General features: G+C 43.1%; 2 protein-coding genes across 2 annotated transcripts in view; one reads left to right on the top strand and one right to left on the bottom strand.

Moving 5' to 3' along the window:
* LOC146635481 (butyrophilin subfamily 3 member A2-like) overlaps positions 1-15318 on the top strand; it is a 242486-nt gene that overhangs the window by 48338 nt on the left and 178830 nt on the right. The window lies entirely within an intron of this gene.
* Positions 6814-14957, bottom strand: LOC146635483 (uncharacterized). Its single transcript, XM_085350136.1, has 3 exons — positions 14887-14957; positions 7209-7534; positions 6814-7088 (listed from the first exon to the last, which is right to left on the bottom strand). Exons 1-3 carry the CDS (start codon positions 14955-14957, stop codon positions 6814-6816), a joined length of 672 nt encoding a protein of 223 aa, XP_085206262.1.

Raw genomic sequence — 15318 nt, forward strand, 5'->3', positions numbered from 1 at the left:
TTATCTCCCTATAATGATGTTCATTTTTTAACAAAGCTTTTTAATAATCATTGTCTTTGTATTTTAGACAATGTTTGTCCTGTCAAAGTTAGACTAGCTCCGGTTTCAAAGTCGTCTCCCTGGTTAAATGACAGCATTCGCTTCTTAAAGCGTTGCTGCTGTAAGGTTGAGCGTTTATGGAGGAAAACGCGTTTGCATGTCCATCTCCTTTATCTAAAGGACCTTTTAGTCTCTTTTAACATTTCAGTTCGAGATGCGAGGGCGGCCTATTTCTCAGACTTAGTGTCTAAGAGCAGAAGTAACCCTAAGGTACTATTCGACACCATTAGTGATATTGTTGCTCCTGCTCCACCTGCTGTCCCAATTTCATCAAATGAAGATTGTGAAAAATTTCTTTCTTTCTTCGTTGAAAAAGTCAGTAACGTGAGGAACAGTATCTCTCCTTCTGTGTCTCTCTTGTCTGCTCCAACTCAAGCTAGGCCTGTAATTTTAGAAAGATTTTTACCTGTGTCCTTACCTTAGCTGGTCAAGTTGGTTAATTCAATGAAAGCATCCTCCTGCTCTCTTGATATTTTACCTGGATCTTTGTTTAAAAATGTCTTTCAGTCTATTGGTCCGTGTGTGCTCACAATTATTAATACCTCACTGGTTTCTGGTCAGGTCCCTGTGTATTGTAAGAATGCTGTTATTCACCCACTGTTAAAAAAACCTAAGCTTGATGCTTCTCTTCTCAGTAGCTACAGACCGATTTCAAAATTACCGTTCATTTCTAAGATTTTAGAAAAGGTTGTGGCTAAGCAGCTTATAGCTGTTCTAGATGAATACAGCATTCTGGATAAATTCCAATCTGGCTTTCGTAGAGCTCACTCTACTGAAACTACACTTCTTAGAGTCTCCAACGACATTTTAATGAGATGTGATGCAGGAGAATGCTCCGTTCTGTTGATGTTGGACCTGACCTCCGCCTTTGATACTGTGGACCATCATATTCTGCTAGATAGGCTGAGAGACTGGGTGGGTATATCAGGGGCTGCTTTGGACTGGTTTGAATCCTATTTGCATGAACGATCCTTTTCTGTGGCTACCTCTAAGTACAGTTCCTCTTCTACTTCTCTTGCCTATGGTGTGCCACAAGGTTCAGTTTTGGGGCCTTTATTGTTCTTACTGTATTTACTTCCTCTTCAACACTTATTGAGCACTTTTAAGGACATTTCGTATCACTGTTATGCAGATGATATTCAGGTATATATCTCCTTTAAGCCCCATGATGTTTCCAAGCTACAAATTTTGCACAAGTGCATAGACTCCATTAGATGTTGGATGGCTGGAAACTTTCTTCAACTAAATGAGGAGAAGACTGAAGTTCTTGTTTGTGCTCCTAAAACTTTTGTACCTAGTGTTATGGAAAATTTGGGTCCACTTGCTACATTTGCAAAACCGTCTATCAGGAGCCTTGGTGTTAGTATTGACTCAGCTCTGACTTTGGATGCCCATGTAAAATCTTTGGTTCGCTCCTGTTTTTATCATTTGAGAAACATTGCTAAGCTGAGTCCCATTGTATCGCGCTCCGAATTAGAAATTGTCATTCATGCATTTGTTTTATCTCGTCTGGACTACTGTAATTCTTTGTTTACTTGTTTATGTAAAGCCTCTTTGGATCGTCTGCAAGTTGTTCAGAATGCTGCTGCAAAGCTTCTGACCAAGTCCTCCAAGTTTTCCCATGTCACACCCCTGCTGATTCAGCTGCACTGGCTCCCCGTTAAATTCAGGATCCAGTTTAAGGTTTTGACCTTGACTTTCAGGGCCCTGCATGGACAAGCACCAACATATATAAGTGAACTTTTGCATCCATACATTCCCAGCAGGTCCCTGAGGTCATGTGACCAGGGCTTGCTTGCTGTCCAGCACACGAGGCTGAAAACAAAAGGCGACAAAGCTTTTGGAACTGTGGCCCCCAGATTGTGGAACTCTCTCCCTTTGAGCCTGAGATCTGTGGACTCAGTGGTCACTTTTAAAAAACAGCTAAAAACCCATCTTTTTAAACTTGCTTTTAGTTGATTTTTATTTTTAGGTTTCAGCTTCTGTGAAGCACTTTGTGATTTTTATCTTGAAAGGTGCTATATAAATAAAGTTTTACTTACTTACTTACTCTGTATGGAGCCCAAGGTCTGGCTCTTACGTCAGATGGACATGTTGCAGTGGATGACCGGCAATCAATGCTTTAAAGTTTACTGCTACCTGCAGTGATGGAGGCTTAAATGACGATAGGGGGTGGTGACGTGGAGGCAGTAGAGTGGTGAATAACAGAGCAGTGGTTGAATTGAAGTCATACAGTGAGAACCGTCAAATAATATGACAACTTTGTGAGCCTCTATTGGTGCCTGTAAATTTGGAAAAGGGGATAAATAGCAGAGATAAACAAGCCAGTTAAAAAGTTCCAGTGATAAGAGACCTCATTTGGGAAGTAGATATTTTTGATTATTTTAATTTGGTAACAGCATAAAAAAAAAATCTAAAGATGGATACCAGACAACTCTCAGTAGTGTTTAAGATAGGCTCATGTGAGGTGCAATGGAAAATCTCAATAATTTGCAGCCTTCCTACAGATATTACTTAATGGGATGCAGGTGTGATGCATGGGAAGGCAAAACTCATGACACATTGGTTCAGAGATGTCAAATTTAAGAGATCCACTGTCTACCACCTTACATCTACCAGCTCTGTCAACAGAAGTCTATTTTGGCGCGAGATATGTGAAGACTTATCAAAGTGTCTGAAATGTAACATTCCAACTTCCCCCTTAGTGTGTCTACTGGGCAGCTTAGATAATGTCACTTCAGAAAAGAATATAGCCCATATGATCTTCACTGCCCTATGCATAGCCAAGAAAACAGTCCTCATGAACTGGAAAAATAAAAATAATCTTAATTCTAACCAATATAGAAATTATCTATTAGATTACATTAGTCTTGACACAGCCTCTGCCACCACATTAGATCAATTGCTCTGGGCCCCTTTTATCAGCTCCATCACCTAGTGGGGGTGGGGGGTCATAGTTTGGTCCCGCCTTCACTGTTGTGATTGGTGAGGGGGTAGGGACAGGCTTAGGGCGTCGGGGGGTTCCCGGGAGGCATCTTCCTTGGGGGGCTCAACCCGGGGTAGCGGTCACGTCCGGTTGGGGGCTCTGTTGGCTCTCAGGTGACTGTTTCCTCGCGGCTGCGTGCAGCGGGGCTAGGGGAGGGTCTGTGCTGACGGATGTGGGTTACTGACCTGGCAACCTGGCTGCCCCTGGGTGGGTCCGGGATGGGCGTGAGGTTCTGGGGGCGCTCCGTCTCTGGGCTGGGGCCCGGGCCGGGCCTCGGGGGCTTGGGTCCTGGTTGGTGTGCTGCCGGGGTTGTGGGCGGGTGGGTGCATGGGGGCCCGGCCCTGGAGCAGGGTGCCGCCGGTGCGTCGAGCCGCCTGGGGGGCTCTTCAACTGGTGGGGGGGATGGTCACATCTTGCAGGAGCTTTCTTCTCTTCAGGAACTCTCTGCAGGAGGGGGAGATACAGGAGAGGTGGAGGAAGATCTCAGCCTGGGCGTTTACCGTCTTATGTAGTCTGGAAGATGTGTGGATGGTGGGGTGGGTGCAGTTTTCTCTGTGGTGGGGTTGGGTGGACTGTCCAGGGCTCTGTGGAGCCGGAGGGCGCTACTGCACTGGGCCCCGGTCTGATGGGCCTGGGCCCCCCTTCCCTGGCGGGTCGCGGAGGGTGGGAGTGCCTACTGGGGTCAGCGGGGGAGCTGGCCCCAGGGAGGGGTTACCTGCCCCTCCCTTCCTTCCCTCCCCATCTCCAGCTGCCTCCCTCTTCCCGCTCCTCCACAACCACCCACACATGCAGGGCCTTGGAGTGGGGGTATGTCACCAGGGTGCAGAGGAGGCTACCCCCCCCCCCCCGTCCCCTTCTGGCTGCCTCTGCCTCAATTTTATCCCACAACTTAGACATTCACATTATTCACACTCTCATTACACATACATATAGGATCTTGGGGGTGGGCACAATCACGGAGTCCAAATTACCATCAGGGTGTATACCTCACCCCTGACGTCGTTGCCCACCTCTCAATTTTAAATACACTTAGTCATTGAGGGCTAGCAGGAGGGACTATGCGCTTACCTGCTGCTCCTTGGCAGGTAGCTCCATGCCCTCCTGGGTTTTAATTACACCTTAGAACACATATGCATCAACACTACAATGAGCGGGTGGAGGGAGGTTTGGAGTCTTCTCCCACTCCCATTCTCTGCGGCCTGCTGGAGCGGGAGGGCTAGTAGGAGGAGTTGGCCGTCCGACTGCGGTCTGGGGTGTGGGGCCTCCCTGCTGCTGCGGAGTCGGGGTGGTCTGCCTCTCCCCACCGCAGGGAAAAGGGTAACACCACCTGGGTCTGGGTGCAATTCCCCCCTCCAGGGGCAAGGGTACCTAGACCCGGTTTGTAGAGTACGCTTGGGGAATGTGATTGTGTGTACAGCGTCTCTTTATGTCTATCTCCACGTTGGTTGAGTGTGGAGTGAGTGCATATGAGAGCATGAGGGTGGGAATGGATGTTTGTGTCTGTGGGTGCCTGTATGTCTGTGTCTATATGTCAGGTTGGGTATCAGACGCCACCTCTCTGGGGACACCTCAGGCCCTCCAAGGTTTGGAGGCCTATCTCCACCCACCACCACTTCCCCTGCCGGTGGCGGACTCCCTCAGGTGTCGGTGTGTTGGTGGTTCTTTGTGTCTGGGGGTGGGCGTCCGGGTACACACCGGCTCACTCCTTGGCGGCCGCTTGTCGGGGCCTGGGGCTCGCTCGGGCCCCTTTGGAGGTGGGGTGCCCCCGGCCTCTCGGCCTGGGGCTCGGTCACTCAGGCACAGCTGGGGGCCGGCGGAGCTCACGGGCGCGTCACTGCAACTCCCCCTGACTTCTGCTCCGCGGCTGCTGGGCGAGCCCTCATCTGGGACTCTCCTCAGCTCTTACTGGAACAGTGGCGCGGCTGCCCCTCTGTTGGTCTTCCATGGTCTCTTGTGTTCTGGGGGCCTCTGGATGTCTGGAGTTTTGATCTCCTCCATACCCGCTTCACACCCTGGAGGACGGGGCTGTGGCCCCCCCACACTCCCTAGCAGATCATTACATGGAGAAACCTTTGGAATGCAAGCATGCTGATCCACACAGGTATGCACACATGGGTATTCACAGACGCGGACTAAAGCTTTCTTGGCTGCTGCCTCAAAGCACACTGTGCGCTGTCTATCTTGCGTGCTGCACAATATCGTTTATTATTTAGTAAATATTGATATCTATGACTAGCTAGTTTATTGTGATGGTGCTTTGTTTTCTCTATTATTATGTTGCTCTTTGTTGTTTGCTGTCTCCTCTGTTTGTTTTTTTTTGTTTGTTTTTTTTCTCCATACAGGTGACCCAGGAGTTCTTTTTTTTTTTTTTTTTTTTTTCTCTCTCTTCCCCCCCCCTCTCACCGTCTCTTCTCCCCTTTGGTTTTCTTTTTTTCTCTCCCCCTCTTTCTCTCATTCATTCCCCCTGTCCTATTTATAAAAAAAAAAAAAAAAAAAAAAAAGACAAAGGATGAACTGAAGCTCTGCCATCACGTAATGTCGCATACTGCTGTTTCTGATGTCATTTAAAAAAAACAAAAAAAAAAACAAAAAAACAAAACAGAAGTCTATTTACAATATTTACTGTAAATACAAAAAACAACTAATCCGGCCACAGAATCTTCATCACATACAGTACAGAGCTAAACACAATCTGCTTTAAAGCTGGAATTAGGCAAAGCTTTCATTAGCATGGGTAATAATCTATAGCCAGGCCCATTTTCTAACAATATGCTTTCCTACAACCCTCAATAACAATAACTACATAATTAGAAACTTCCCCTATGGATTTGAGTTTCATTCTGCCATTTGGACGCAGACATTAGCTACCAGTTCCCAGAACTAGCAAATGAGCTTTTGGAAAAAGCATTGACGAATAAGATGCATTAAATTATTTTTTTATTTTTAGTCTCTGTCTTTCATGATTTCAGCTGGTTACTTATTTTCAGAAAAGTATTCTACACTGCAGTACTGTTTAAAATACAAATATATATACAGTATATTACACTATAATGTATAATTAATTTCTTAGAACATGTGCTGGTAAAAACCTGCCTTAAACAGTCCTATCTATGGAATTTGGTACAATCATGTGTTTTCAACAATATACTAATTGGGAAGAGAATGTTCTTTCATATTTCAGGCCCGCAAGTTTCCAGGCTTATGAATGATTTCTACATGGCAGGCCTTATGTGAGTACACAGTTTGATAATATCACATCAATGTGTGTGGTTAAAGCTTAATTTCACTTCTCGGCAAGTTATATAATAAATCATATAAGCAAACACAAAGCACCAACAAGCACTGTACAAACAGTAAAGATGATTTGTGCTGTCATTTACATAGACAGCAGCCATTATTCTGTATGTGACTTTGGAAGACATCATTTATTTTGTTTTGCATTTTTCCCCATTCAAACAAAGAATTAAATCAATATGGCAAACTGATCCATCAACCCAGAACCTTCTTCAAAGTTTTAACATAATTATGTGATGCCACACTTTGTAACGACACATGATCAACTCAGTATGTACCTTATAATCACTTTCTTTTGTATGCAGCTGATGAAATATGGCTTTTCTTCCCAAAAAGATTAAGATGGAAGTTTCCCTTCTTTAAAGAGCAGCCCAAAACACACTGATATAAACACATTACACCACACACACCACACACTAAGACTGTGGTTGTCTTTACTTGTTGGTATAACTACAACATGAGAGTTTTCCTGCCCTATGCAGATATAACAGAGGTAACACCAAACTGCTGGGCAAGTTAAACCAAACCATATACATCAACATTGAACACTTGCCAGTGCTGCTCAGCAGAAGTGACTGCTTGAGAGAATTTGATACAAGAAAACCAACAACCCATAGCCACACAGTGCAGGTTATAGCCAGGATGGTGTAGAAAACTCTCAGCTTTGATTGGTGCAACGTCTCCCTTTGCCTAGCCGCTTCCCCTGGCCCTGGGCGAATCAGAACACAGAGTACAGAGAGGCTGCAGAAAGATATGATTATTATGGAGGGAGCCAAAATGCAGAACAGTGGGGCAGTTTGGTAATTAGGAGGTAATAAAACTTTAACACATGTCAGTCCAAAGCTCAGCACCCAAACACAGCCAATGCAGCTGTTTCTGATCCTGACCCCACGGGCATTTCTTAAACTCATGTAGGTGATGGGGTGAACAACAGCAAGATAACGCTCTACACAGGTCAGGATGTGGAAAAATATCTCTCCGTAATAAGCAATACGAGACGCGTGTGATCCTACAGTCTCACTCATTAAGTGATTAGTGTATGTGCCATAGTAGATGAGGAAGCACCCCAAGACCCAGATTAGCTCCATGGCAGCCACGTGGTAGGTGAAGATGTCAGAGTGGCTTGCTGTTTTAAAGGAGCGCTGCCTTCGCCATCTTTGATGACCCACATAAAAAACAAGAACAGAAATAGTGAGTATGAGGATGAATCTCACTGCATAGAACGGAATGAATTTTGGTGACTTGTAGGAGCAAAAATAGTCCAGAAAATTGTTTGAGGTGGAGTTAAGTGACATATCTCCTGTTTGTTGTAGGTCTGAAAAGAAAAAAAAATGATTAGAGAGACAGAAAGGGGACGGATTGAAAGTTCAGTTATGATGCATCGTATTAAGGAACTGTACTTTAAGGCAGTCATGGACCAGTTAGTATAGCAAATACATAAAGCAAGATATATGGAATTATGTAGCAAAGGAAAATAGAGACATATCACCAAATGTTTTATATTTTAGATTCCTCAAAGTAGCCACACTTTGCTTTGTTGACACCACTGCAAACCCTTGGCCTTCTCTCAATGAGCTTCATTATGTACCGTAATTGTCGGGCTATAAGCCGCTACTTTTTACACAAGCTTTGAACCCTGCGGCTTTTAGTCAGGTGCGGCTTTTCTATTTATTGTCCATGAGCGGATTTGTTTTGTTTGTTCCGCTGTTGTACGGCACTACGTTGCCTGGCGGAAGGATCGGGGTTCAAGAGTGGTATGTTGGTCACATGTCCATCCGCCAGGCAACGTAGTGCCGTACGAAGTAGCGCGAAAAACAAACTTCAAAGTAGCGCTACGCGTTCAGCTCGAGGTGTGAATGATGAGTGGCGATAAACTTGCAAAAAGCAAGTTATGCCTAACTCCACCATTGGATTCTGACAGTGTGGAAAAGTGTGAAAACATCCACGATCACCAACGGATTCCATCATGCAGCAGTCCAGCTGCATGATGGAGAGGAGGACACTGCCACGGCCCTTCTGAGGGTGTTCGACTCTGACGCTGACAACGAGGATTTGTTTGGTTGGTTTTGAAAGTGACAACGGAGGAGAGAAGCGGAGAGTGGATGACGAAGCCACCCTGAGCCTGTTCGTTTCCGACATTGGAGAAGAGGACTTTGGTGGTTTTATTGCGCAGGAAGAAGAGGAAGATGGTGAATGACTGACTTTTCTTCTTGTTAAAGCCATGTAGCTGCACCTGAGCCTAAAAGGTAGTCCGAATCTATTTTTCTGGTGTGCTGTAGGTTATTGTTATGTACTACATTTGTTACTCGTTTATGAAGCACAGTACATGTTTTGTACTTGTAATTACCGCTACTTGTACATATACCTAAAAAGTTATGCAAATATGTACCCATAACTTGTTTTTCAAAATATTAATAAAAGGGGTGTGTCTCCAAACAGCCATCTCTTTCCTGACAATTCGCTTTGTGCATATTCTCTTACATATGATAAGTCAACATTGAAACACCTGCGGCTTTTAGTCAGGTGCAGCTAATGTATGTACAAAACAGGATTTTCCACTGATTTTAGCTTCTGCGGCTAATATTTGGGTGCGCTCTGTAGTCCAGGAAATACGGTAGTCACCTGTAATGGTTTGCATAAGATGTGGCCTACTTCATATAGTGAATCATATAAGGCTTATATGATTTACTCATGAAAGTGGCCACTTTCTCATTACTTTCATATATTGTTTTAGTAAGTATCCAAAACATACAAGTTTTATTTATATAATTTTTCAAGGGATCTTATATCTGTTTTCACTCTTGTATGCTTTTCATACAAGTTTCACACAAGACAGATAAAAACTTTATAAGATTTATATATATCTTTTCCATATGGGTATGGTCACCTACCTGCTAAGAAATCACTACTTAGGAAAAGCAGAAGAGATTTGTTTGGGCCAAGAAACACAAGGAACGGACATTAGACCAGTGAAAATCTGTGCTTTGGTCTGATGAGTCCAAATTTGAGATCTGTGGTTCCACCCGTTGTGCCTTTGTTTGATACAGAAAAGGTGAACAGAGTTTCCACATGCGTGGTTCCCACCATGAAGCACGGAGGAGGAGGTATGTAAGGGCTACTTGTCCAATAAGTATAGTGATGGAGTGCTGCACCAGATGGCCTGACCTCCACAGTCACCTGACCTAAACCTAATTGAGATGATTTAGGGTGAGATGAACTGCAGAGTGAAGGCAAAAAGCCCAACAAGTGCTCAGCATCTCTGGGAACTCCTTCAAGGCTGTTGGAAAACAAGGTGCCTACCTCATGAAGCTCATTGAGAGAATCCCAAGAGTGTGCAAAGCAGTAAGCAAAGAAAAGGGTGGTCATTTTTAAGAATACAAAATATAAAACGTGTTTTGAGTTAACAAAAAAATTATGAAATAAATTCATGTTTTCATTCATAGTTTTCATGCTTTCAGTGAAGATCTACAATGTAAAATAAAGAAAAACCATTAAATGAGAATGTGTCTCCAAACTTGACTGGCAGTGTATGTTCCAATACAAAACAAATTGTGTCCCTCATCCATGATATAATATAATTATATAATCCCAGTCAAAGTTCTTACATCTACCTAATCAACAAGCAAGTATTAAGAAGATGTCTGATCTGATCACACATAAAGCAGTACAAAAACATCTGTACAGTGGACAACATTTATAAAAAATGTAAGTAATTTATAGTTAACACAGAGCAACCTTTGTCTGTGCTGCTGTCAGAAGGAATCATCTAAAATCCCCCCAAATCTTCAAGACTCATCTGCTTTTATGCCAGTTGCATTAGTTTAAAAAGATACAACAGTTTAAATATGTATGAAAAAGAAGGCATTTAAAAATTAAGGTATCACTATAATAAAAGATATTAAAGAGCACCTTTTGGTTGAATTGTTTCCTCTAGTTCACGTCTCCAAACTGACTGACTGCTATTTACCCTAAACGTGCGCTGATGCTTCTGCTAGTGTTCAGGGTGCTCACAGTTGACACAGCAGTAGAACTATGTGAGCTTTTTGCATGAATCATTAGGTGGCACTTAATGTAAATTACAGCAGCAAATTGTACTTCACAATGCACTTGTACTTCAGAATGCTGTTTATAGACTTCAGTTCAGCATTCAATACAATCCACCCCTCACAACTCATCAGGAAACTGACAGACCTGGGCATCAGTTCCCTCATCTGCAAATGGTTACTGGACTTCCTGACCAACCGCCCCCAACATGTCCGGCTGGATAACCGCTGTTCATCTACAATCACGATGAACACCGGTGTACCACAAGGCTGTGTGATGAGCCCTTTCCTCTACTCCCTCTTCACCCACGACTGCAGACCTGCTGATGGTTCCAACATCATCATTAAGTTTGCAGATGACACCACGGTGATTGGCCTCATCAGTGACAACGATGAGGCCGCCTACAGGGAGGAGGTGGATCATCTGGCTGAGTGGTGCGACACAAACAACCTGCTGCTTAACACCGAGAAGACCAAGGAGCTCATCGTGGACTACAGGAGGAATGCTGACCCACATCCACCCATCCACATTAAAGGGACGGCTGTGGAGCGTGTGAGCAGCTTCAAGTTCCTGGGAGTCCACATCTCCGAGGATCTCACCTGGACGACCAACTGCTCCAAGCTGGTCAAGAAGGCTCACCAGCGCCTCTTCTTCTTGAGGACTCTGAGGAAGAACCACCTGTCCTCAGACATCCTGGTGAACTTCTATCGCTGCACCATCGAGAGCATCCTGACCAACTGTATAACAGTCTGGTACGGGAACTGCTCTGCCTCGGACCGGAAGGCGTTGCAGAGGGTCGTGAAAACTGCCCAGCGCATCGCCAGAGCACCACTTCCTGCCATAAAAGACATCTACAGGAAGCGGTGTCTGAAAAGGGCTGGGAAAATCATCAAAGACCCCAGTCACCCATCACATGGACTCTTCACCCTCCTGCCCTCTGGGAGGCGCTACAGGAGCCTCCGGACTAAGACCACCAGGTACAGGAACAGCTTCTTCCCCACAGCTGTCAGACTCCTGAACTCTGCCTCCTGACATCTGACCCACGTTAAACTCATGGACTGAACCCCCACAATGGACAACTGTACCCTCAAACACACAATAATAACATGGAGTGAACCACCACTCACAACCACTAGCACTTTATATAGCCTCTGTAGAAACTATCTACACCCTCACTTATCTTAACTGCACTAATGTATAGCTCTGTGTAAATAATCATTCTGTACATTCTATAATCTTTAATCCTACAACTGTTTACAACTTGCATAGTTCCCATTTCTGTATAGCTGTATATCTCAGATTTCTGTAAAGTTATTTATTTCATATTCTGTATAGTTTTTCATATTTATATCCTGTTCATAGCCTGTACATAGCTTGTACTCACTACAGCCTGTACATACTTATAGTTATAGAATATTCACAACATACTTCATACCGTGTACATTATAACATACCATAATAGACTCATTTCTGTAATATACTTACATATCTATACTATTGCTAATATATATTGTAATATACCTATATCACTAAAGCACTTCTGGATGGATGCAAACTGCATTTCGTTGCCCTGTACCTGTGCATGTGCAATGACAATAAAGTTGAATTCTATTCTATTCTATTCTAATTTGGGTCACAGAGCAGTGTAGTAGGTACATCTGCATTTTCTAACTATGTGGAGACTTTATGTAGTGAAAATAGAATTTTTATTTTCACCCAAACCAAAACTAACAAGCAGTTTGTTTAATTGATGCAACTGGTTTAGATTCAGTTTTTAAATGTGACATATAGTAACATGTACTTTGGACTATCAACAATGTGGAAAAAGTAGTGTTAGAGATTTTTAATGTCTATGTTTTCATTCACTTCATTAGATCTGATAGTGTTCAAAGGGCCTGTAATTAAAAGCAGCTGTTTATTCAAATTAGGCAGTGTCATGCCACCTGTGTGTACATAGAGAAGATTTATGGGATCTCATTTCCATTCTTTATGGAAGCGGAGAGCTGCCAACCAGGCCAAAGAAAAAAGGAGCTATATTGCATTATAATGAGAAGATCTTTTCATTCTAACAATATGCTTTTCATTTTTGTACAATATATTTTTCACATTCAACAACATAATATCTATAAATATAAATATAAATAAATACAATAAATACAATACAATATAAATATTATATTGTACGAATGTACGAAATATACTGTACAAACATAAAAAAAATTAGATTATTATTTTTTTATTGCACGAACATAAAACGTGTTGTGTTCAGAAATCCAAATCCATGGTAGGTGTGGAGAGCCCACGCTCTTGAGAACTGGCAGTGGCAACTTGCAATGTGCTGCTTTCAACTTGGACACAAACCAGAATAGCCCACTTCCAAGATTTCTTCGGGAATCACGATGTACCTGAAGACTGTCTCTTGTAAATGCTACAAGAACACAGAACTACTCTCTCTATGGGTAAATTTGTAAAACTCACTTTATGCGAAGTTGCAGCATCTAAAAATGTGACATATTGCTAAGTTAGCAATCATAGCAGTTTTACAACTTCTTCGTTTCCTTGCTTATCTAAAAATAAATGAATTAAACCGTGTTTATATTGATATTTGGCTTCAATTTAAAGCAAGGATAAGAATAAATTCTCAAGACTGATGGCTGACACTAAAATAATAACAGATTTCATAGAATGACATAAACAATTATCAAAACACATGTGAAAAGCATATACATTTTTATTCTGGTGTACCATTAATATATGTAATAACATGTGACGTGAAAGCAGTAATTTGTTTTTCTGTACAGTAATAAATATCTCTGTTATTACAGCTTGATGCCACAGTGAAGACCCTGTCTGGTTACATCCCAACATATGTTGATCAGAGAGCTGCCAGATGGTTCGGCTTGGAAAACAATGGCACAAGTAAGCAAAGTTTATTTATTAAGTGCCTTTAACTTTTAAACGCCAGTAACTAAATAATTAAGAACAAAACTCTTTGCCTAAAAAATTGATGGATAAGATGCACATTAATGAAAATGAGAAGAAACCAGATCATGAGGAGTTATTTGCTTCTAAGAAAAAAAAAAGAACATATGCGATTTTCCACTGATGAAGATGATGGTGAAGTTTATGATAGAGGGAAAACACATGTGAACGATGCTACACAACTGACTGACTCACATCAAGGAGATGAGAAAGCTTCATGATCCCATCATCAGATTTTAGGAATGCTGATGAAGATGTATTGGACTCATCTGAGGTTAATGATTGGACTCTACCTTGTAGCGCCTCTGGGTTGTCATTTTGATGACACTGTAATACATGAACCATGCCTCCAGTTTGGAGAACATGGTCTGGTCATCACATCCATTACATTTCCTCTAACAAACACAGCAGTCAGTACTCTAGGTACATCTATAAGCGATGAAGCAACGGGTTCTGCATCATATGATGTTGTCTGTGTCACCATCGAATTTCACAGGACTAATATTCTGGAGGAGAAGATCAGCCAGTTGTCCAGCACTCGTCATACACCCACTAAAACACAAATATATTGATGAAAAAGGAAGTGATGCAGACAGTTTATGAAGAGATGTGCATCCTGCAGAGTTTGCAGACAACACAGCTGAAGGAGTATTCTCTACAAACGTTAAATTCCCTAGAAACATATACATATGAAACCCTCTCAAGGTTATCCACTGCAGTTCAAACCAGTGTTTTAATGTTTAATGTAGTAGTAGCAGTACCAATTATATCCAAAAGAGGGCAGTGATGGCGCTAAAGTTGTCCTGCACTGCGTTATGCGGCAAGAAGAAGAACTGCAGCAGAGCAGATAGCCAGCAAGGCAGAAAAACAACGCACTGAGTGCATGGAGTACCAGAGGGAATAAGAACTTTTTTCCTAAGTGTGAAGGTTTTCACAGTTACAGACTTGTTGGGATTTGCTTACCTTGCATCCCATTCTCCAGTTGTATTTTTACTTTGTTGGGACATAGTGCGAGAGACAGCTGGATACTTGATCAATGTTTGGAAGGTAAATCCAGTTGGTTTGTTTTTCCAGAGACGTATCGCTCCACCAAGGAGAGTGGTGAACAAGGATTCTACTCATCTTTGCAGATGAGTGTGTGTGGTATAGCTATATATGTATATACATACATATATATGAGGGGCTGTACAAGCCAAAATTCATTCTTTCACTCTCGCATACATATATTCTTCTTTCACTAGGGATGGACGTTCCATTATGTCCCCGCAGCCACGGAACTTATCCCGGGACCCACACATTATGCCACTGCCCGAATTAGCGACCCAGCTTTGCGCTGTTTCTCACAGATGAAATAGTGCTGCACATTGCATCGATGACAAATGACAAATCTACAAGGAAGTCGCAGGTTCGAACAATGGAGAGACGTGGACACGGATGAAATAAGGGCTTATGTGGGACTGCTGATCTTGTCCGGTGTGTACCGTTCAAGAAACGAGTCATTGCGCAACCTCTTTAGTGAGAAAACCAGACGGCTGGTTTTCCGGGCCACCATGTCGGTAAAAAGATTTCTTCACATCACCAGGGCGTTGCATTTCGATGATAAACTTTCCCGACCCCAACGCCGTGGTGACAAACTGGCTCCAGTACGCAAAGTCTGGGACATGTGGGTGCACCGCCTCAAGATGCTGTTCTGCCCAGACAGAGACGTGTGTGTGGACGAGCAACTTGTGCCATTCAAAGGCAGGTGCGGATTTAGGCAGTACATGCCAAAAAAGCCTGCTAAGTATGGCCTGAAGGTTTGGGGCTTACGCGATGTCAAGACGTCATACGCCTGGAAAGTGCAAGTCTACACTTGCACTTTCTTCCACCAAGCAGCTGGTAAACAGGCGTAGGTCAACCAGGGGATGAGGGTG

Source organism: Diplotaxodon limnothrissa, linkage group LG3 (assembly GCF_057381915.1).
Source record: "Diplotaxodon limnothrissa isolate DT_005_m linkage group LG3, D_limnothrissa_male_GT1.1, whole genome shotgun sequence".
NCBI lineage: Eukaryota > Metazoa > Chordata > Actinopteri > Cichliformes > Cichlidae > Diplotaxodon > Diplotaxodon limnothrissa.